General features: G+C 59.1%; 2 protein-coding genes across 2 annotated transcripts; both read right to left on the reverse strand.

The window, feature by feature from the left end:
• Window positions 1–2,452: 2,452 nt before the first annotated feature.
• Window positions 2,453–6,072, reverse strand: SMIM1 (small integral membrane protein 1 (Vel blood group)). The gene is made up of 4 exons (XM_081224907.1): window positions 6,021–6,072; window positions 5,603–5,730; window positions 3,748–3,875; window positions 2,453–3,445 (listed from the first exon to the last, which is right to left on the reverse strand). Exons 3-4 carry the CDS (start codon window positions 3,855–3,857, stop codon window positions 3,319–3,321), a joined length of 237 nt encoding a protein of 78 aa, XP_081081033.1. The 5' UTR covers window positions 3,858–3,875; window positions 5,603–5,730; window positions 6,021–6,072; the 3' UTR covers window positions 2,453–3,318.
• A 1,266-nt stretch (window positions 6,073–7,338) lies between these two features.
• Window positions 7,339–21,308, reverse strand: CCDC27 (coiled-coil domain containing 27; the record flags this gene model as incomplete). The annotated part of the gene is made up of 16 exons (XM_081215957.1): window positions 7,339–7,464; window positions 8,944–9,048; window positions 11,042–11,254; window positions 11,499–11,576; window positions 14,025–14,155; window positions 14,372–14,476; window positions 14,547–14,784; window positions 14,982–15,077; window positions 15,119–15,196; window positions 15,357–15,590; window positions 15,810–15,989; window positions 18,610–18,767; window positions 19,341–19,451; window positions 19,832–19,969; window positions 20,457–20,589; window positions 21,123–21,308. The coding sequence occupies 16 exons, from the start codon at window positions 21,306–21,308 to the stop codon at window positions 7,339–7,341; spliced, it is 2,310 nt and encodes a 769-aa protein (XP_081072083.1).
• Between the last annotated feature and the right edge of the window lie 1,662 nt (window positions 21,309–22,970).

The following is a 22,970-nucleotide window of genomic DNA, read 5'->3' on the forward strand; positions in this document are numbered from 1 at the left end:
CACGTGGGTTCCCCAGGGCCCGGCCAGCCCTCCTCGAAGGCCATGGCGGGGCTGCCTTGACACCTGACCCAGCTCTCTGGCCACTGCCAGGACTGCCCTTCGTCGGCCCTGGGGTGGCCGTGCTTAACTGGGCTGAGGTGGACACCAGGTGGCGGTGTTCCCCAAACCTACCTGACATCTGTGTGCATCGCTGGCTCCAGGTTGTCACTTCATGACCCTCGGGCCATCAAGGCCGCAGATGCTGTGGCTGATGGCGTGGGCGTCGTGGCGAAGGCCTGCTGGGAGCTCCAGGTTTGGGCCGCAGCTGAGCTGCCCTCTTGGCACCAGGCTATGGCTTCAGCGGCCGCGTGGCACCAGGTGTGTGGGGGGCCTCCTTGATGTTGGGGAAGCCGCCGGCCCTGCTGCTCTTTGGTGCCGTTTGATTCCGTGCGGGGTTTGGAAACGTATTCAACTTACAGCAGAAAACCCCCTTGACATTTCTTTTTGTCAGCCCGACCCTCTAATAAAAACATTTAGAAGGAACACCTCGGCTCCTTCCCCGTGAGTCCTTCCTGGGATTTCTGGAGGTGCGTGTTGGAAGTGTCTGTGGGGAAACTGAGGACCTGGGACCCTCTTGCCAGCAGAGAGCGAGAGGCAGTTATCTCCTGTCACTCGGGCCTGGCCCAGAGAAGCTGCCGCCCTTGATCCCTGGGCCCTGGGAACCTGCTCTTGCAGCACCACCAGGTGGACCCCACCCCGGGGCCTTCCCAAAGGGGTCAAGTTCCTGGGACCCGCCTCCAGCCGGCCGCCCCGATCCTGAACCTCCTGCGGGAGGGGGAGGCCCAGGGTCCTGGCCCGTCCTCTCCCAACCCTCCCAGGGCTGTCGGGACGCCACCTCCACCCCGGCCACTCGGGTCCAGCTGGGGCCCTGGGGCACGTCTCTGAGGTGGCCCGTGTGGAGGAGTGTGCCCCGCGTGCCTCTGCCTGTAGCCCCCCACCTGCATGGGCCAGGCATCCAGTGCCAGTAGAGCCTGGGGCAGGGGGTGCTGTGCTTGCCCCGGGCTCCGGGCCGGTGCAGCCAGTTCTCCATGCTGAGACCTGCTTGGCCATGGGGCACACAGGGCGCGGCCAGCCAGATCCAGGCCAGACCCCAGCCCCGTCCACGTGGCCGTCCACGGCCGCCCGTAAGGTTCTCCCCGATCCTGGGGAGCAGCCCTCGTGAGGACCCTGGGCGTCACCCAGCGGTGCCGGACCGAGCCATACAGGCTTCGAGGGCACTCTCTCCCCCCCGGCTCGCTGCCCCTCCTTGCCCAGTCCCGCCTCCTTGCCTTGCCCCAGGCCAGTCACATCTGACCTGTCCATCCGCAGACCTGCCCCTCACCAGGGGCTACTCGGGGAATGCGACCCTGGAGCCAAAGAGGCCTCGGAGGGAGTCGGGGGCAGGGGCAGCGGGGGCCCCTCCCTCCTCCCTCCTCCGTCTGTCCCGCGCCCTCGCCCCACTCCTGGCCGAGGCTGCACTGGGCCTCGGGGAGGGCCAGCCCTTGCACCTCCAGCAAGGACCACCGACCGCTGAGAGACCCCGGAGGCCACACAGCCAAAACATGCCAGGCCAGTGGCCCCTGCCCACCTCCCCACACTCTCCACCCCAGTGCCCGTCCTGAGATGGCCAGAGGGGACTCCAACTGGGGTGCTAGGCTGAGGCCAGACAGGTGCGGGCCCGCTGGGGCCCCCTCCCTGACTGTGGCCAAGCAGGTGGGGGCAGTCTCTCCGGAGACAGGTGCTGAGGCGCAGAGACCAGGGCGGCTGGGACAGACCCTCCACCACTGCCCCTTAACCTGCTTCCCCTGCCCCCTGCCCCGCAGCAGGCCCTGCTGAAGCACCGCTGCTGGGAGAGCCCAGCCCAGCAGCGGGCTCAGAGCCAGGGATCGCCCGGGGGGTGCAGTCCACCTCACGCCCGCCTGGCCCGGGCAGACTTGGAGCGGGCCCGCTGTGCCCTAGGCCAGTCCCGGGGGGTCTCTGCCCTCCCTGCCAGCTCAGCCTCTGACACCCAGGTTTGCTATGAGCCCATAGGGATCCTGACTGTCCCTCATCTCCTGCCCTCAGTTCTGGGCAGTTCTGGGGTGAGGACCAATTCCCTAAGAAGGTGTTTCTGGCAAGGGGTCTGCGGGGTCTGGGGCGTGAGTTCACAGCAGGCGAGGGCCAAGCGAATGGGAGCCGGCAGAGCCGGCAAGGCGCTGTCCATGGTCAGGAGAGGCAGAGGCAGGTCCAGCCACATGCGGGCCCGCAGGCTGGCCCGTGCTCCCACCTCCCGGCAGAGGGCCTGGCCAGGACTGGGCACATCCCAAGGCCCGGAGCCAGCAGGAGGCTCACAGGCCCTTTCCCAGGCCTCCCGGCCGCTGTCCAGATGCCCTCCAGCTGCCCTCACATCGGGGGCCGTGAGTCACGCCTCGCCAGGGAGACCCACGGGAGACACCGTCATCCGTGTTTTCATTCAACAGACATTTAATGACGACCTCCGTGTGCAGGGTCTGGGCCTCCTACAGGGTGCCGGCGGAGGGGCAGGGCTCCTGCAGGGCCCACTCTGTGGGGTGGACAGCCCCGGGGAACGCGTCCACCTTCCTGGAGCGAAGATGCAGTGGTGGGTCTGGGACAAGGGCTAAGGGCCCTCTCCCCACTCCACCCAGGAAATGACTCAGCCCCCGGGGAGGGTGGATGGACGGAGGGACACACACACACCCTCAGAGCCATCCGTTCACAACGGGAGTCAGAAGGGCCAGAGAGGGCAGGGGTCTGGTCCGGGCCACACAGCTCCGCTCGATGCCCACCCAGGGAGGACCCCACCCTGGGGCTGCCAGGCCTGTGCCCTTGGCTGGGGGGAGAAGGGGAGCTCTCGGGGCCCTGGACGGAGGGCCTAGCCTGGGTGTATCCTGCAGCCCCAGCTCAGGCTGGGCCCGGTCTCCCGGCCATGTGGGCCCCTGGGTGGCTGTGTGTGCCAGGCGTGCACGTGTGTGTCCTTGTGTACCCGTGTCCCTGTTTGGCTGTACGCCTGTGGGTGCCTGTGACAGCTGTGCACAGTGGTGTCCCCGTGAGCTTGAGGCCAATATGTGTGCCCCGTGTGCCCCTGGAGTCTGTGCACTGGTCGGGGGGAGAGTGTCTGTGTGCATGGTGAGGGGCTGTGTACACAGAGGGGAGCCTGTGCATAGAGAGGAGGGTCTGTGAATATGGGAGGCTGTGTACACTGAGGTCCGTGTACACTGGTGGGTCCGTGTACATGGAGGTGTTCTCGCACACGGGTGTCCCTCCGAGCCCATGCCCCTGGGCGCGTGCTCTGGGCAACGTTCATTTGCACTTGTGCACGAAGTAGCCGGTGATGTAGCCCAGGGTGAACACGACCCAGAAGAGGGCCACTCCACCCAGCACCTTCAAGGAGATGCCCAGCTTGCCCGAGCACAGCTTCCAGGAGACCCTAGAGTGAGAACCGCAGGCACGTGAGCCCCCAGGTGGCCCCCCTTGCGGGGGGACGGGGGGGCGGCTGGGGGAGGAGAAGGAGTGGGCCCCGGGCAGGTGGGCTGCAGAGGAGGGCAGCCCGGGCTCTCTGGACTGGAAGACAGGAGGGAGGGGAGTGGCGGAGACACCGGGGAAGGTGTGGGGCCCGGGTCTGCCGAGACCGCCTGGGGTGGGCGCCCAGTGGGCGCAGAGCAGAGGCTGGCAGGAGGGATGGGAGGGGCCTGCGTAGGGCCAGGGGGCCCCTCCTCCCCAGCCCCTCACCTCTTACAGCCCGAGGCCTCCTCTGCGCCGGGCCCGCTGGCCATGCTGACTTCATCCCGGCTGCTGTCCTCCCACCTACTGTACTGGATGCTGCTCTCCTGGGGCTGCATCCTGGGGGCCACGGGGCTCTGGCGGGAGGGTCAGAAGGTGGGCTGAGCCTCCCAAGACACACTGTTCCGGTGAGGCCAGGGGCAGGGTTCCGTGCGGCCCTGCTTTTGGGGTGAGGGTCTGCCTGGGGGCCGTGACGGGCCAGGTGGGCTGGCTCTTTGCCCGCATCCTCTCAGCCAGCTTAGGAGGTGACCAGGATGCACAGGGGTTAGGCCACTTGTCCAGGGTCACGTGGGAGAAGGCAAGAGGGAATTCCAACCGGGAGTCTGAAAGTCTGCAAACCCTGCCCTCAGGAATGCGAGAGGCTGCTTTTCCACCCGGCCTGCTCCCCCAGGGGCGGGGGGGCCCTCCAGGCACAGCTGCTACCACCCTGGAGGGCCCCTGGCTGGGGCCAGGTCACCAAGCCTGATAACTAACGGCCTTCCCTCCTCCCATTCCTGCCAGATAAGGCCCCAGAGCCATCCCTGGAGGCTAGGAAGGAAGGCCACGGGGCAAGCGGGGCAGCCGGACTGGGGGCAGCTGGTACGGCCTGTCCAGTAGGGGGAGGAGGCCTGCCTGGCCTGCGCAGCAGCAGCAGCAGCTGTGTCCTCTGGCCTGTCCGAGTTGCAGCCCCTCCCTCACCCACTGCTGTGCCCTGCTGGGAGTCCAGGGGCTGAGACTTTGCTCAGCTCCCGCCAGCCTGGGAAAACCTGACCTTTTGTCCATGGAATCTGGGACACAGAGGCTTAAAAAGCACAGTGAGCCACTTAGCAAGAAGCCAACCCAGAAACTCAGGAACTCAGGCAGTTCTTAAACCTCCAAAATGCTTCCACGTTTGCCCTTTCCCAAATCCCAGGCCCATGGGACAAAGGAAGGGAGCTTGTCTCAAAGCCACAAAGCCTGTCCTTCCTGTGGGGTCCTGTGCTCTGGGGTAGCCACGCAGGCCGGGTCTCAGGCCTGGGGGAGGCCAAGCATTTGTTGAGCATGGGTTCTGCTTTCCCAGGGTGTGTCCAGGAAAGGGGCTAAGGGCCAACTCTTGTTAGCTACCTACCTAATGTCCACCCCCCCGCTCCTGTGGCCAGAGTCCCCATCTTGTTCCAGGCAGCAGTGTGCCAGCCCAAAGTGACAGTCATGGGCTAAGACAAGCTTAATACTCTGACCCCTGCTTTCCCATGTCACCCAGATGTGAGCAAGGTGCTGGGGTGCAGCAGGGGGCAGGAGGCTTTTGCTTTCATGAATAAAAGAACAGCCACTTCCTTCCTTGAAGCGATGGCTGGAGCTGAGCAGCCACTTTGCAATATGGATATCCTGCCACACCAGCCCAATGGTGCTGAGTCTCCAAATCCACACCAACTGCCCACCCATGGGCTTCTTGATCTGAGGAGGTCAAGCTCAATCTGTTCAAGCCTGGGACAGTGGGTTCCTGTTATTTGCAGCAGAACAAGCTCCTGACTGACATGGATGGTAGCCCTCAAGTAGTCCTGGTTGGAGAAAGCCACCAGAAGGTGGTGAGGTGCTGGAGCTGAGCTTCTGAGGCCTTCGTTCACTTGCTTGTAATGGTCTGTCCAACCCACACGCGACGGTCACACAGTGTCACAGGACCCTGGGGCTGTGCTGCCTGGCAGGGACACCTGCTAAGCCCTGGGACCCTCAGGGGTACCACCGCCTCCTGGGAGTGTGTGGGGACAGAGAGTCCTTGGCACACAGGGGCTGCATATACATTAGACCCCTTCACCCCCAATGCACCTCCAAGGAGCCCACAGCTTACAAGGGGAGAGTCCTGGCGTTGGGGGTCGAAGCTTCTGTGGCCCAGGAAGATGGTCAGAGCCCGGCCAGTGGATCTCACCTCCTCCCAGCCCGCAGTTCGGGATCTGAGGAGCCTCAGATGCCTCCAACCTTAAAGAAAGACAGAAAATAAAGAAAAGGTGAAGAGGAGCGAGCGGCGCTGCCAGGGGCAGGGAAGGGAAAGGGGCCCTGGGGCGTCCCGGGCGGCCAGCAGGAGCAAGGCAGTTGGCCTCAGGGTCTGTGGGCCCGGGACAGCCTCAACCCCGCCCGCACCCCAGCAACTCCTCTCTCCCGGGCCGGCCGCTCGCAGAGGCCGCGGCCTAGCGGGGCGGGGGGCTGCCGAAACCAAGCCCACCTCCTCCTTCTACTCGAGGAAACCGCACCCGGACCCCGTGTCTCACCTGGCTCGACAGCCCCTGGCCGTTCCGCGCGCCGCGGACGTGTCCCTGGCCTGAGGGGGGCGGGACCTTGGAGGGGGTGGGGCCTGGTGGGTGGTGGGGCCTGAGCGGGGGCGGAGCAGGGCTGGGGTGGGCGGGGCTAGGCGGTGGGTGGTGGGGCCCGGGGAAGGGGCCGGGCAGGTAGGTCGGGGCGGGGCCTGGGCTCGATGGGCGGACACAAACGGGGCGGGGCCTGGGGCCGTGGATCGGCGGCCGCCGGACTCCGGGAACGGGGGTGGGGCCTGGTGGAGGGGCGGGGCCGTTCCCGGGGGCGTGGCAGGGGCGGAGCAAGAGGAAGGTCCCCACGCCTTCCAGGAGGTACGTGCTGCAGGGGCGAGGGGCAGCAAGGGCCGCCGGGGCCGCCGGAGCCGCAAGGGCCGCAGAGCGCGCCTCTCTCCAGGGCCTCGACCCCTCCCAACTGTGGCAGTTTCCCCGCCGGGAACCGGGCTCGAGCGCAGAAGCGGGCTCAGTGGGGGGAGGGGGGATGGCGAGAGCGCCTGGTTAGAACCGAGACACCGGACTGTTCTCGGGGGCGCCCAGTCATCGGGTTCCCCAGCCGCCAGCCGGCCTTCCGCTCGCTCTGAGCGGCCAGAGGCCTGGCCGGGGCGGCCATGCGCGAGCGGGCGCTGCGCGAAGGAAAGGATGAAAGGATGCGTGGACAGGTGAGGGTGGAGAGCAAAGGGAAGAGGCCGAGGCCTGACTAGGTGCACCACGTGTTTGTGTGCCGGGCACAGGTCTCTGTGAACGACACTGACAAGCGTGCCTGTCCTCGCAGATCTTTCATCTCAGGAGCGATGGATGTGAACAGAAGTGCCACAGCCCGACCCATCTTCTTCCACGGGGTCGCACCAGCAAAACAGTGCCCCAGCTGGGGAGCCCCTGACAGGGGAACCCCCAAAGGTGTGTGCGGCAGAGAAGGACCGCTGTGGGGTCTGAACCGAATGCGGTGGACAGGAGCCGTCTCAGGCCTCCTACACCTGGGACCACCAGAGGGCACCCTGCTCAGCGTGGGGTCTTCCCAGGAAGGAGCCAGGGGTGCAGACTGCTGTGCTGACCCCCCACGAGTGAGTTTTGGAATGGGGGTGTCCATGTAGCCCAAGCTCCCCTGTGTGTCCTAGTGAAGGAGAAGGTGAGACGGTGGCCAACAGCAGGTGTAATTCTGAATCTGGGCGCAAGGGTGAGGCCATGGGGGCTGACGGAGGGGAAGGGGGGGCACACAGGGCACACCCAGGCTGGGTCCTGGCCTCCGCTGGACTGGCTGCGCCTGGGGTCCTAGTTGGGCCTACTTGGAGGTTATCTTCTTGGACTTGCTGGGCGAGGATAAGATCTCCGACTGCTGCGGGGGGGGCACTTTGACCCCCTTCTGTTTCAACTGGTTGTAGTAGTCAGTTCTCTCTGAGATGATCCTCTAGAAAAGACATGCAGCAGCATGAGCCCAGCCCTTGCAGGCTCCTGGGACACCGCCCTTCCCTCCCCGAGAAGAGGCTGCCTCAGTGCTGTGCTGGGGAATATTTACAACCTGTTCTCCAGAGGAAAATGAAAAGCTCTGGTTTGTAGCATTTGCCAATTTCTGTTCTGAAAGCCCTCCCACCACGGCTGATCCAGGCACAGGGGTGGAACCACAGAACTCGGAGCTGGGGAGAGATGCCCACCACCAGCTCCAGGTCAGCTCACCCCTGGGGTCTGCCCCAAATGCACTTCTTAGTCCTCTGGGAATTGCTGGGAGCCCAGACTCCCAGAGACCTCAGAGGCCGTCAAGTCTTAACCTCAAGTCCCTTCTGTCCTGGGCGCAGGGAAAGCTGTCCCACCCCTCCTCAGCCTCCTTCTCCCTGGCCCATTGCTGGTTTGTGTAGGGCATTGGCAAAGGAAGGGGGTTTTCCCTGGCTACTTGGTGATGGTGATGACTCCTCCTATCCCCCTCCCACCTTCTCTCTCCTTCCTCCCTCTTCCCCTCCCACAAATAACAGTAACCAGGCCTCAGGTCCCAAACAACAGAGACCTCTCCTCAGGTCCCCATGCGGAGGTCCCCTCTGCCCTGAGGACTGTGGCCACCCTACAAGAGCACCATTGACTAGGGGCTCGCCCCACCTCACAGAGGGAAGGAACCAAGCCCCAGGGAAATGTGGGCCGGTGGCAGGTCATGGGTAGCTGCTGGGGTCTAAGGCTGTGCTGTCGAAGGAGGCTTGAGGCCCCGCACGGAGCACCTGTCTTTCAGGTGCTTTCCTCCCGGAGCTGTGGGCCCCGTGATGCCCCCTGGAAGGCAAGCACGCTGTCCCGGGTACAGAGGGAAGCTCTACGGCTCAGCGAAGTCAAGTGACCGGCCCGCAGCTTTGAAGCTAAGGTCCAGGAGGTGGTGACTCACTATTGCCGCCCCAAAGCTGCACTATTGCCCCTACACCGCCCTGCGCCTCTGAGGCCTATGCCTGTCAGTGAGGAGCTGGCATGGACTAAGGCCGGGGAGAGGGTCCGTGCCAGACTCCTGGCTCCGCAGGGATTCCAGCGGAGGCCAGGCTGAGGTGCAAAGTAGCATCCTTGGAGGAGGCTGAGCTGGGCAGAGCCTGGGGATGGGTTCCTGCTGCAGGAACATGCCCAGGACCCAGCAGTTTGGTCCCCTCGCTACTGCACTGGGTGGGTTTGCAGCAGCTGCTGCTGGGCGCTGAATGCTGAGAGGAGCTCGGGGACATTGCCACCCGTTAGGAAGACCTAGTCCCCTCTGCCTAAGCAGAGAGAAAGGACTGTTCTGGGGTCACAGTAAAAGGGTGACACCACCAGGACAAGAATGGGGGTCCCTAGCCTCCCATCCAGGCCTCTCCCCCCTGCCCCCAGATGCAGACCCTGGAGCTCTGGCGTGGAGACGTGGCCCCGGAGACAAGGAGGCTGGATATACCTGCAAGGCCTCCAGGATGTCATTGTCAGAGATCTCGGTGGCCAAGGACTTGAATCCTATGGTGTTGAAGGTGGCCTGGATGATCTTGTTCCTTAGTCTTTCGAGCTGTGAGCAAAGGGAAAATAACCAAGCTCGCCTTTAACGGAGGAAGGCAGCATCCTCCACACCTGCCACCTTACTGAGGTTCTAGGGAAGGTAGACCTGGCCTCATTTTTCCTGGCTTTAGGAATTTGAATCAGGGTGGGAGAGGTCAGCGTGGTCGCCTTAGAGCTAGAAGGTGCCAGATCACAACCTGGACCCAGGAAGCTTAACACCGAAGTGCAAAGACTTTCTACCACACCAAGTTTTGTTTGTTTGTTTTTAATTGAAAAAGCAAAACCTGCATGTGGTCGAAACAAAACAAAAGCTCCAAATGACCCCCAGACCTTCCCCCCTTCCCTGAAGGAGCTTCAGCCACAGTCTCCTGCTGACCCCTAGGAGACTGTCAGTGGCGCAGAAAACGTCCTGCAGACTCCTTTAGCCCCCCTTTGGTCACTGTACTCCCTCCCTTCCTCCATGCTGTGGGCATCTGTATTAACCAGGCGTTAACCAGGCGTTAACCAGGCGTTAACCAGCAGTTAAGCAGAATGGACCACTGAGGCTGTCTAGTCTTTTTCTGCCATCAGCATCCTTGTGGTTGCTCAGGGCCCTAGCCCACCTCCCCAGAGGTGAGCGAATCATGCCTCCCAGTAATTTCAGAATAAACTCCTCCGATATGCACCCCAGAAGCCCTCACACAGTGTCCCCCAAGTCACAGTGACAAGCTCAGCTCCAGCTTCTCACCCTCAGTGTCCGGAGCCCTGCCGATGTAGAAATGCTGAGGGAGAGCCACGCTGGAGAGATGTGGCATTGCCTAACGCCATGCAAGTCAGTCCACTTTGCCTCTGGGACAGGGATGCCACAAGCCCCTGGACCTTGAGGGGGCAGGGGGCTTCCTTTCCTTCTTTCCAACATGGATTAATGCCAGCTCTGTGCCAGGCACCACGCTAGGTACAGGGGTCATGAGGGAAACGGGGGCTTGCCCTCTGTACCAGAGGTGGCTCCTGCTGGGTAAGGGGTGGTAGTCACCTGGGGCAACCATCCACAGTGCCCCACACCCGGGCCTGTCTCAGGCATCACTCACCGGTCATGGCACTACTTCCTGCCAACCCCAGACTGAGCCTCAGAATCTTCCTCAACACAGCATTCTGGGCTCTACCAAACCCACTAGAAATGAAACCATCTATACACCATCACCCATCTAGCGATGTAGCTGGGAATGCTGCTGGATGGAAACACAGTTTGATAAAAGATAACAGGCAAGGGGGAGGGGCTCAGTGTTGCTGTCGGCTGGCCAGCAGGAGGCCGGCCCCAACAGGACGGAGAGCACGGCTGGTTACAGGTGGCACTCCTGGTGGGTGAGTGGGGAAAATGTTATTTCAAAAGCCTGCACGCTCAGGGCCTTTACCTTTGCTGGTTTTGGATCTAAATCAAGTCAGATCTTCTCTGACGGGTCCCTCCTAAATCCCCCACCCATGCCTTTGCTCACATCTAATAGGGGGCTCAGAATGCGGACCCTGCACTTCACACCCTAGCACCACGTCCACGCAGCTCTGGGACCTCAGATGGACCACTTACCCTCTCTGCTGCGGGTTCCTATCTCTCAGGTGAGGACACTCATGAAAGCCACAGCCCAGCTTTGTTAACAGGGTTGAATGCCTTAATAAATGCTCAGAACAGCACCTGACCCACAGCAAGTGCTCTCTAAGTTATACGTGGATGGCATTATTACTGCTTCTCTCCTTCCTGGTTGGCCACCCTCACCCCTGGGTCCCTTTCACAGCACAACCCAAGGGGCTCCTCCATAGACAAAGCCCCGACACCCAGCGCCCTCCGGCTCCTACGTCTAAGGCTGCCATGCCCACTGCAGCCTTGCCCCCACCTCCACCAGCATTCCTGGACACAAGGGGTGGGGGGGTGAGCCAGAGCACCCATGCACGGTCCCCGGGGTGGGCGGTGGGCGGCGCTGGGCGAGGGCCCCGGAGCAGGGCCTCAGGAGCGGGGAGCCGGGCGTACGTACCCTGGACTGGGCGCTCTCCAGGGCCACGCGGGCCTGCTGTTTCTCCTGCTGGATCATCTCGTTCTTGCTCTGCATCTCCTCCTGCAGCTGCTTCCGCCTCTGCAGATGGTCCTGGCTCTGGTTCAGCTGGGCCTGCAGCTGGCTGACCTCGGCCTCCAACTCCGAGATGGTCCGTTCCCGCTTGACCAGTTCTTTCTCCAGCTCTGACACTCGCTGGGGGGCGGAGAGACGGAGCAGTCGGCCCACCTGCCCCCACCTCCTTCCCCTGAAGACGGCCACCTCTCCCTGAGCTCCTCAAGTCAGCCCGGCCCCGGCCGTGGCAGGGACCCCTGTGGGTGTTTGTGCTTCTGGATTTGCTGAATGGGGTGCTGCCCAGCGGTGAGGGATCTGCCAGCTTCCTCTGCCCCCACCGTCACCCTCCGGGCCCGCAGCCGCCCCCTGGCCACCCCGCGGGCACCTGTCGGAGGAGGAGGTTGTCTTTCTCGATCAGTCCCATCATCTCCTCGTGTTTCTTGTCTTCCCGGAGGTTGGAGAACTGCAAGGCAGAGGGCGCTTCGCTCAGGGGCTGGGGGGCGAGACACCAGACAGCCCCCTCCCTGAACCTCAGGAAGACGAAAGCTCCGCGGTTGGTTTCTTCTGGACTGGGTGGGGGGGGTGGGGCGGCACCGAACACACTTGGGAAGCTGGCTCCAGAGCCAGCAGTGCGGGGAGCTGTCAGAGTCCCTGGGAATCTCAGAAATTGGTGGTGCTGGGCTGTTCTGGACGCGGAGACCAACACGACGAGGAACATCGTTTCAGAAACCAGGAGCCGCAGACTCGTCCCTGACCGGGAGCTGCCGTGCGACCGCCCCTTTTCCACCTGACAGGAGACTTGATGCCGGGGGGGTGGGGGGGGGCGCAGGGGGTCTCTGGCCTGGGCGATGCCAGGCTCACTTGGTGGAGACCCCCAGCTCCAGGTGCAGGTTGTGGGGGCTGAATGTGGAGACTGCAGCCTCTGCCCGACTTGGTCCTGAAACACCGGCAGCTGGGACTTTACTTTCCGAGAAAGGAATTTTCCGTTTCCCAGATTCCAGGAGAATCTGGGCAAACCAAGAGGAGAGACCCAACAACATGACCACTGAACTAACTCTCCGCTGAAACGCCCAAGACCAGCTCTCTGCCGTGAAGCACAAAATTATCACTCAAGGGCTCAGAGATTCCAGGCAGCTCTGACCTTGCAGCAAGATTCTTGCAGGAATAACAGAAACCAAAAACAGACTTACAAAAGGAGCTTATAGGAGATAGAAATGGCACAAGAAGCCAAAACCCATAATTATCACTTACTTACACTCTCAGCCAGGTCAGAGACATACTGCAATTGAGAAACAAAAGGAGAGTATGCTTCCAAAAAAGCCGGGGAGGAACATTCAGAGAACGAAAGCCAGATCTTGGGAACTGTAAATGAGCAAAATTAAAGCTCCGGAGGAGGGCTGTTGCCAAAGTTAAGGAAATCTCTTAAAAGTGGAACAGAAAGACAACGTGATGAAAGGTAGGAGGGAACAGACAGGAAGGAAAAAAGAGACCAGAAGGGGAGGTCCACTGGCCGATTGATGGGGATGCCAGAAGGAGGATTCAGAGGAAACAGAGAGAACGAAATAAAAACTATATAAACAAAGAAAAATTCTAGAACTGAAGGACACATGTTTCCAGTTGCCCATTGAGCGCTCAGGACAAATGAAAACAGACCCTTAATAAGAGCCAACTATGGAAGCTTCTGCACACAAGGGACAAAGGCAGGATCTTGCAACTTTCCAGAGAGAAACCAAGCACCACCAAAAACTATGTTGTAAGAAAGCACAAGAGTCCGGATGAGTTTGGGCTTCCCACCAAGAACCCTAGAAGCTTGGACACGTGGAGCAATGCCTTCACACTGCTGAGGGAAAGTGCTTGCCATACCGGAATTCTATTCCAACCAAATTCTATTAATGTGTAGAAGAAGGACATTTGCAGAATGTCCTTATGATGTCCCCCAAATTTTACCTTCACTCATCTTTCTCAAAAAAACTACTGAAGGATGTGCTCCAGTAAAAATATGGGAGTAGGTCAAGAAAGAGAAAAGATGTGTATGGCAGCGGCTTTCAAATGTGGTTTATGGATCTTGATACTCTTTCACAAAACGTGTGTTTCAGTCACGTGCGTGTGCACCTGATAACCGTCTCAATGGTGTAAATGCAACGTCCACTCACTGACGCTGTGATGGAATAGTATGGGGAGGGGGAGGAGTTCCCGGGCTGGGGAGGCAAGCGAGGAAAGAGGGAAGCGTTAGATGATGCCAAGATGGAGAAACGTCTAGAATGGGCCTTGTAAGCATGCAATCCCGATACGAAGAGCCAGCCTTCAGGAATCAGCTAGAAGAGTTGAAAGCGGTTGTCTTGGGGGATGGGCAAATGAGAGAGAGAAGAGTCAGACTCCTGTTTCGCATAATAAGCCTGTGGAACTGTTTGGTTCCTTAAGCTGTGTAGCTTTGTGCACGAAAAACTTGGATAAAAATAAAAGCTAAAAATGCTTCAGGGGACTCCCTGGCGGTCCAGTGGCTAGGACTCCACGCATGCTTTCGTTGCCGAGGGCCCGGGTTCCATCCCTGTCGGGGAGCTAAGATCCTGTGAGCCATTGAGCGTGGCCAAAAAATAAAATCAAATTAAAAAATACAAATACAAATGCTTCAGTGCATTGGCGATTTCCCTAAGGTCCGTGGGGGTCTCAGCCCTGGGACCCAGGGGCCAGGAGATGCTTGAGAAATGGCCAGGAGCCCAGTGGCCCAGGACACAGAGGTGACTGCTGGGGACAGAGGGCAGCGCAGAGCACGGCGGGGCAGGGTGTGAACCCCAGCTCCGCCACTATTGGCTCCCTAGTCAAGCGCCTCCATCAGGGGGATGGGACGGACGGCACCGGTCCCAGAGCCGCAGAGGGAGGACGCCTGTGACGTGCCGGAGGACACGGCCACCTTGTCGGACATGGCTCGCAGCTGCTGCTTCCGTTCTCGCAGCTCCTTCTGCAGCGCCTCATTCTCCGTGTGGAAGCTCTGCAGTTGGGACTCTTGGATTTCCACGTGTCGTTGTAAAGACATGATGGCTCCTGGGTGAGGCGAGAGCAAGAGGGGAGGAGAGGGCGCTGGTCACCGCGTCATCCCGAGGGCTCCAGGCTGAGACTGCGGGCTGAGGGCTGCTGGCTCCCAGCCCGGGGCTCCAGCGCTGCCGCCACATGGTCCAGGCTGAGGGGAACGTGGGGCAAAGCCGGCAGAGCTGGGCACGCCCGCTGCTGGCCCCGCCTCATCATCCTCCAACTTCCCACCTGTTGCCAGGGAGTGTCTGGTCCTCGTGATCTCGAGCTGGAACTGGAGCTCCTGGACCAGCTGCTCGTACCCCTCCGGCTGGGCTGTCAGCTCCAGCCCCCTTCCTGCCCGCGGCCTCCCCCTCCACGGCGCCCTCCGCGGCCACCACCATCGCCGCCGTCTCCTCCTCCTCGCCTGGCTTCTGCTGCAGAATCTCCTTCCTGCTGGCACTGGCCCTCGCCCCCTCGTCCGCCGCCTGCTCGGCCTCCCATTCCAGGCCTTCTTGCTCCTCGTAGCTGCCTCCTTCCAGGTCCTTGCCTCTGTCGGTCACGGCGTGCGCTCCCTGCATCTGGGGGAGGGACGGGCATGCTGGGCAGGACTGTGGGCACCCCTGTGGAAAGGCGCTCGGCCGTTCACGGGGGCGGAGGGTGCACTGCGAAGGGGGCCCCTCAGGGGGAGGGGCCGGGGTTACACCTCCAGGAGCTGCCCCATCACCCCTCCCCTGCTCCCCTCCAGTGCGGCCGAGGGTGTCGACTGGGCGAGGACCCCCGGGTGAGGACGGCAGGTGGGAGCCTGTGGCCTGGGCATCGCATGGGCAGCCTGGGAGAGGAGGCCCCGGCCCGCCCGCACCTGCTGCCCGTGCTCCGGCTCCTCCTCGCCTCCGGAGAAGGTTCTAAGGGTGCTCAGTCTCCCCTGCAGCTTCGGCGCGGACACCGACGGCCACTCCTGCAAGAGGCCCGTGGGAGCCTCGGGGTTTCAACCTGCACCTTCAGCACCCCCAGGGCCGCGCCACTGAGACCTGTCTTCCTGGAAGGGGGACACTCCGTCCTCCTGCCAGGGGTGCCCTGTTGGTGGGCAGGGGGCCATAGTGTGCAGATGGCAGCCCTGGGGGGCCGTATGGTTTCTGGCTCCGCCCCGCCCCCCGGAGCAGCCCTGGCGAGTGGCCTGGCAGTAATGAACCCGCTCGTCTGGAGGAGTTGGGCGGGGGTTCAACCTCAGACGTGCCCGCAGGTCACTGCCCCGCACTGCCTGCTCATGCCTGTCTGACAGCCCCCAGGAGCCCGGGGAACGGGGGTCACAGGACGAGGCTTCCAGGCCTCTCCAGACTCCTGCTGCCCCTGCCCACCAGTCCCCCACCATCGGTGCCTGGGTAGCTTTTTCTGGTGGCGGCCAGAGGGTCCGGTGATGGTCGGAAGCCTCCAGCCCCCACTTCACACGAGGACCCAGCATAAACACTGGCTGTATCCCCAGACGTGAAAGAAGTCAGCTCTCAGACTCGGCGACTGCTCCCCTGGGCCACGCAGAGCCCTACCCCGACCCGCTTCCTCCAGGGCGCCCCCTAGACCTGGGGGAGGGGCCCACCCTGATGTTACAGGCAAGGACACGAAACCTCCACAGCTAGAACAGTTCAGGCTAATCCAAGCCACCGCTGCCCGCGGAGCGCCTGCCTCTGCTCACCCTCGTGACCTCGCTCAGCGAGGCCTCCTGGCTGTTGCTCTCCAGGAGGCATTTCAGCTGCTTTCTCAAGGCCTCCCTCTCCTCCTGGAGAGCCAGGATCTCCTCCTCTTTCTTCTGAACCTGCACCTCCAGCTCGGAGAGGCGCTGGACTTCCTTCCCCAGTGCAAACAGGCACCGGTCCTGGGCACAAACAGGGCAGCGCCGGGCACCGTCAGGCCACTCAGACGCGCCTCCAGCACCGCCGGCCGCCCGCAGAGCAGCAGCTCCGGGCCCAGGAAGAGCAGGCCCGCTGCCCTGGACACCCCATCCGCCATCCCCAGCCACCTCCTGCTTAAGGGCCACCCTTGCCCGGGGATCTCCTGGCAGCCTCCCCTCCAGGCCTGACTCCCAGTCAGCCCCCAGGTGTGACCGAGGACACCTACCCAGCACCCACTCCGAGGGCCACCTCCAAGGGGCTTGTCAGGGCTGGGCCCACTGCCCGTCAACCATCCACTCTCAAAATCTCCATGCCTTCAATTATTCAAAACTGAAGATAAAATAAAGGTGTTTTTGGACAAACAGTAACTGGAAGAATTCGTCGCCAGCAGAGCTGGACAACTGAGAGAAATACTAAAGGGGATTCTCCAGGCAAGAGGGAGGGGGTCAGAGACAGAATTCTGGAAGGAAAAGATAACTAGGGGTCGTCCAAATGTCTAGGAGTTAAGTGATAGGCTTCCACGGAGCCCACGAGTCCAAGAAGAAGAGTCACAAAGGGAGTTAGAAAATATTCTAAACTGAATGATAATAAACATTTGGACACGTCAAGATGGGCGAATAAAAAGCTGTGATTAAGGACAGATTTATAGCCTTCGAATGCACGGATTAGGGGAAACAATGGAAAATCAATGATCCATCTCAAGAATTCAGAAAAAGAACTGGAAATTTAACCTAAAGAACATAGCACGAAGAGAATCTTTAAAAATCAGGGCAAGAATGGATGATATAGGGAGATGGGGTGGTGGGGAGAGGAGGACAGGGCAAATCGGCAACATTTTAACATTCGGGGAATCTGGAGGGTATACGGGAATTAGTTATAGTATTATGTTAAAATAGTCATGGAGAAATCCCATTTCTTCACCCAGGCCATGGTGATTTAAACACCATGTGTCCAAACCAGATGTGGTTCCCGGGAAGGGGATGCTCCTTTCCTCTGGGGCTGCTACAGGTGGTGCTACCTACCACAGGGCAGACGAACACAGAGGTGAGGGAACGAGGACCCTGAGGACATGCTGTGAGCCCCTGGTGGCAGCCCAGCCTGCAGCCCTTCCCCTGGAATTCCCTTTCCTAGCAGCACTGCACAGAGCCTCCTTTGACGTATACCTGTGAGACTCTATCTAATTATATCCCCAGGCTATTTTCCAAAAGTGGAATTGCTTGTTCCAATGGTATCGATGCTTTTTAAATTGTGAATTCTAAAGAAAACAAACTATGAAATCTATCATAAAATTAGAGGTACAGTTTCGGGAATAAAGATAAAATGAATACTCATGGACCCACACTATCAGGGCTCGTGAGTCCCCATTGTGTGCCCACCAACTACCCAGCATTTTGTGTGACATTTCCATAATTGTCACTAGAGCTTCACAAGCTTAAAACAAAAACAAAAACGTTAAAAAACAAAACCATGAAGCTGATTCTAAGAGAAGACTTTTTTTTTTTTTTTTTTTTTTTTGTGGTACGCGGGCCTCTCACTGCTGTGGCCTCTCCCATTGCGGAGCACAGGCTCCAGACACGCAGGCTCAGCGGCCATGGCTCACGGGCCCAGCCGCTCCGCGGCATGTGGGATCTTCCCAGACCGGGGCACGAATCCGTGTCCCCTGCATCATTGGCAGGTGGACTCCCAACCACTAGCGCCACCAGGGAAGCCCCTAAGAGAAGACTTTTAACATTGATAAGACTGGTGGAGAGAAAAAGAAAGAAGGCACAAGTTAATGATGTCAGGAACAAAAATAACAGGCAATCTTCTGCAGAATCTTCTCCAGACTTTGGAAGAATAGTGCTAAGAGACTCCTGTGCACAGAGCTAGGCTCACAGATTTCAAAATTTACATGAAATGGGCACATTCCTAGAAAAACATAGCTTACCAAAACTGAAACGAGAGAAAAGGAAGTCGGAATATCTTAAAAGGAATTGAATTTGTTATTTTAAAAACCAACCCTGTAAGAAATTGCCAGGTACAGATGGCTTCAATGATGAATTCTTCAGAATTTAACAAAGCAATAACACCAACCTTATGCAAACTCTTCCAGAAAATAGAAAAAGAGGGGAAACTTTCCAGCTTTTGTTGTTGTTGTTATGAGGCCAGAAAACTCTGACACCAAAAGCAAACAGGGAATGACAAGGTGGGTAAATTATGGGCCAGTCCCTCTCATAAATGTGGATGAAAAAAATGATACCACGATGAATCAACACGTAGGTAGATCTTTGCCCATCAAGCTGACCATTACTATTTTAAAGAATATATGGATGTTGAAGGTCTTGACTCATGGGGGGAGCTGTGTAAGAGTGGGTGACGTCCAGGCCAGCCTAAACTGCCCCTCACAGGGATGAAGATCGGCAGGACCTCGGCTTGTAAAACATCTGATTCGTAGAAGCCATGGGAGGGGGTCTGGATGTCAGTTCAGGCCATGTCTGGGACCTGCTTACATAGCCAACCAGATACTAGAACAAGAGCCCCCAGGGTCGGCCACCCTCTCGGGCAGGATGTGGAGCTGGGGCGCCAGGACCAGGATCCGTGCCTGGGCTCCGCGCTCGGCCGTACCTTCTCGCGGATGACAGAGATGTACCAAGGTACCCACTTCCTTGGGTAGCTCTGCCCTAGGACCGGGTTGCTGGGGGCCGGGCTCAACACCTGGGATTCACTCGTCTTCCAAAGATAATTGAACTCGCAGGCACTCTTACTAAAGGGAAGCCGGCAGCCTGTCAAGAGGCAGGGAGGGTGGGTGTCGGTCAGACTCTCCCCGAGCTGAGTTGCCCCGGATCTTCTGTAACATCCCCTTTTCAAGATTCCCCCTGAAACCTTTCCCTGCGCAGCTGGGCTCCTCCACATCCTCGTCCACCCCCTACACCCAGCCCTGTGTGTATGAGAGGCATCAAAGCACCCTTCAAGATTCCCAGAGCCTGGGGGTCAGGACAAGAGGGGACATCCTGACTCTGCCCTGTGCACAGGGGACACTTTTGAGGTGTTTCCTTGAATTCAGGCAAAGGAGACGTCTGGGGGTGGATTTCACCTCTGGATGAACAAAAGTGTTTGTCTGTAGGAACAGTGCATGTGGGTCCCTCTAATCAAGGAGAGATGCATCCCAGGAGCCTGTGTAAGGTACACAGGGCCAGGCAGGCGGTCCTAGGAAGGGAGTTCCATGGGGCATGATCGGGTGGCTCTGCAGGGAGCAGGGGTCCCTGCAGGTGAAGGCAGAGGACCTCAGGGCTGGGGTCCGAGGAGAGAACCCCATGGGTCACACATGCCCCAATGCCCAGCAGACCCGCCCTCACCGTCCACCTTCATGTCCAAGCCCTCCTGACCAGAGAGCAGGTCCTCAGTCACCTTCCAGGTCTCAGAGCTGACGCACGTGTCCTCGGGGAGAGCGAGAGACGCGGCTGAACCTGCAGGATGGTAAACGTGCCAACAGATGACGGCTAAGGCCGAGCCTTCCCAAGGCCTCCAGGACAGAGACTAGTATTTCTTTTCCTTTTAAATGTTGGGTAGGGTTCAAGGTGGTTTTCTCAGAGGATGCACAGGATTGGACTATGCGACTGAATCGAAACGTAGTTCTGTTCCCCTACCCACCACTGGTGTGTCCACCTGAAACTGACCAGGTGCAACTTAATCTCTGCAACTTGGTGAATCCCCTTCCCTGGAGGGCAGCCCCGTTCCCTCCTGCAAAAGTGGCTCCTCCTCTAAGTCCTGGAGTGCGGGCTGCTCTCTGAGGCCCTGGCACTGAGAAAGGGAAGCTTAGAGCCTGGATGGGTGGGCGGGGCCCTACTTTTGCCTGACTGCCGCCTGAGATCCACGGACAGGACCCCAGTTGCTGGCTGCAGGCACTTGGCCTCAATGTCAACACCATTAAGGAAAATGCCCTGTGTGGGGAAATGGGAGTAGCCTAGGTCCTGGAGCTGGAGGTCTGGGACGACACCTGGCCTGACCGACGCCACTCGGTGACAGCTGGGTGCCTTAGCTGCCCTCTCGGAGCCTCTTATACATATCAGAACAACGTAGGCTTAGACGAGAGGCTTGCTAAGGCTCCTTTCAGGGCTTGGTCCCTAATGAGCTGCCTTTGGCCCTACGGACCTCTTTCCTGAAGCTTCCAGAGTCTTCAAACTTCTCCTCCCCTGTCCCAACTCTATTGAATCTTGGTGAGTGAGACAATAGAAAAAGCAAGAGGGCTGGGAGACCAGAAATATAGGCCTTTCCTTCCCTCCCTCCCCCCTCCCACTCTGGCCTCAGCTGAGAGCCAATTTCAGAAGCAGCAGCTGTGGCCACTGCACACATCCCCTCTGGCCACCCCCGCAGGCTGCTGTGTGCCAGGACCCCGTGAGAGTCCCGGACTCCGATGGGTGGGTTGGGTGGTTGGGGGGTTGCCCACGTGGGGCCCCACTGGGCACGCTCACCAAAGTGGGTCATGGACGTGGACCTGGTGCTGAACTGGGGACAGCCCGGACGTGTGAGAAACTTGCTCCGAAGCGCCTCCATTTCAGACAGGAAGCCGCTGTCCTGGGGGCTGGTGTCCTTGTTGAAATCTCTCTGAGGAGCAGGAAAATGAGACCAGCAGGAGAAGAGGGACCCGGGAAGCCCCTCTCCCATCTGCTGGCGGAGCACCAGGGCCTGGCCGTGTGTGCCGACCACAGTGGGCTGTGCCCTCCCGGAAAGCTGGCTGCTTGATGCGGGCTGTGGGGACCTTGCTTTAGAAGTTGCAGTCGGCTGAGCCCAGAGCCAAGTCCACTTAGGAGGCCCCTGGGGAGTGCGGTGGCTCTCCAGTCTCCGCCAGCGCGTGGTACCTGCCTGAACCTTCCCGCCCGCGCTTACTCTTCCTTATTTTCTCTGCTCCCCATTCCCTCCTTCTCAAGACTCCCCTAAGGAAGGCTCAGAGCAGTGGCATCTTCCCTCCCAGTCTCCATCCACTCCCAGAATCCACCCTTTGTAATCCATCAGCCAAGCTGATTTGGGATGCTCTTATTAGCCCACCACCCTCAAGGCCTTTCATCCAGTGGGAGAAGCAGGTCATCTCCTGATGACCTGCATGTGGCCGGGCCATCCCTTCTCCCGAGTCTCCGCACCATCTTCCTGTCGTAGCGGTTGATGGCCTGAGCTGACTTGCTGAGGGAGTGCTCTTTTTGGCGAAGTTTCCATTCTGGGGTCTGTTCGTTCCGGCTGGCCACTTGCCGTAGGGCGATCAGGCCCTTCTCTAGCCAGTTGGGCACCAGACTTTTCTTCCTGGGCGTGCTGGCTCTGATCGGTAACATCGGGAACATGGAGCAGAGAGCCAAGGTGGGCTACCTGAATGATGACCTGGACCTGTCCTCCGGGTCTGGAGCAGGGTGTCGAGGGGAACACAGCCCGTCACGGATGTGCAGGGCCAAGCACAGGCCGGGAGAAGACCAGCTTCCCAAGCTCCACATCCTAAGGGGTCCTGGGAGCAGTCTATGGCATCACAGATGTCTCCATAGAAACATAGAAACAGCGCCTGTCACCTGTCTTAATTTTCTGCTGGGAAGGGGAACCATAAGCTGCTTCGCTGTACACACAGAATGTTACAAGCACAGGAGAAGTGCCCCGAGGCATTAGCAGCCCGTTCTTCTGTATTTTTTTTTCCCCATCATTAGTATTTCACCTTATTTAACAATCTGACACTGTCAGTGGCTCTGATGTGAACACTTAACCTTTTCAATTAAAGTCCACACTTTAGACATATTTCTTAACACCTGAATACTGTATGTACTTCTTTTTTAAAAATAGAATTGGGATAGCGGAAAGAGACTTACTGTGATTTTGCTAAATTCCCACCATCTGATTCTTGGACACGCAGGCCTCAGGCTTGCAAAGGACACAAAGAAATGGTGTTGTTTCTCTGCATCCAGGCTGCTACTTGAAAAATTTTCTTTTTGGCCACTTCATGTTTCTCAAACTGCACTTTGATGTCGAAAACATTCTCTTCAGTGAAAGCAGCCAGACACAAAAGGCCACATAGTGTGTGATTCCACTGATTTGAAATGTCCAGAATGGACAAATCTACAGAGACAGAACACATTGATTTCCTAGGGCAGGAGGGAGGGAGGAGCGGGGAGTGACTACACGTGGGTCCCGGGGTTCCTTCTGTGCGGGGATGAAAACGTTCTGAAGCTGGATAGGGGTGATGGTGGCACATCGCTGCAGATGGACTAAATGCCATTGAATTGTACATTTTAAACTGGTGATTGTTATCTCAATTTAAAATAATAACTGTAGTTTGAGCTCATATTCTTTCAGCCCATCCTTCAGGGGGAATGGAAAATGCCAGCCCCTGCAGGCAGCATGTAGAGCTGTGGTTTGTTTTGGCGGTACGCGGGCCTCTCACTGTTGTGGCCTCTCCCGTTGCAGAGCACAGGCTCCGGACGCGCAGGCTCAGCGGCCATGACTCATGGGCCTAGCCGCTCCGCGGCATGTGGGATCTTCCCGGACCGGGGCACGAACCCGTGTCCCCTGCATCGGCAGGCGGACTCTCAAGCACTGCGCCACCAGGGGAGCCTAGAGCTGTGTTTCGAAGCATCCTCACTTTCTTTCAAGGGTACCAGGTGCCTTCCCAGAGTCCAGTCCCCTCTGGGTCACCCTGTGGGTCCTCTACAGCCCTGCATGGCCTCCTCTCCCATAACCATTCGCTAGTCTGGCCCAGCTCAGAGTTTCAAGGGAAATTGGAGTATTGTTTTGAGTTGAGGTCTCCCACCTATTTCAGTGTCACCTGCTGCTGCTTTTTCTCCAGTCCACTCGAGGGATGTTTCCAGGCATGAGGTTCTCAGTTCTGCATCACACAGAAGGTTGAAACTGCCATCTTGGTTTCCGCTCCTGTCTGTGATCTTGAGTCTAAAAGGAGAGGGTCCCTCTTAGAATCAGAGGCTATGAGAGCCGGCAGGGGACCGTGTGCCATCCTG

Source organism: Mesoplodon bidens (assembly GCF_964165515.1).
Source record: "Mesoplodon bidens genome assembly, chromosome: 2".
NCBI lineage: Eukaryota > Metazoa > Chordata > Mammalia > Artiodactyla > Ziphiidae > Mesoplodon > Mesoplodon bidens.

Excerpts from the sequence above, each read along its gene's own strand:
- SMIM1 (XM_081224907.1), bottom strand. The coding sequence starts at position 3,857 with ATGCAGCCCCAGGAGAGCAGCATCCAGTACAGTAGGTGGGAGGACAGC. Across the intron at positions 3,446-3,747 it reads GAGGCCTCGGGCTGTAAGAG|GGTCTCCTGGAAGCTGTGCT; the intron begins GTGAGGGGCTGG and ends TTCTCACTCTAG.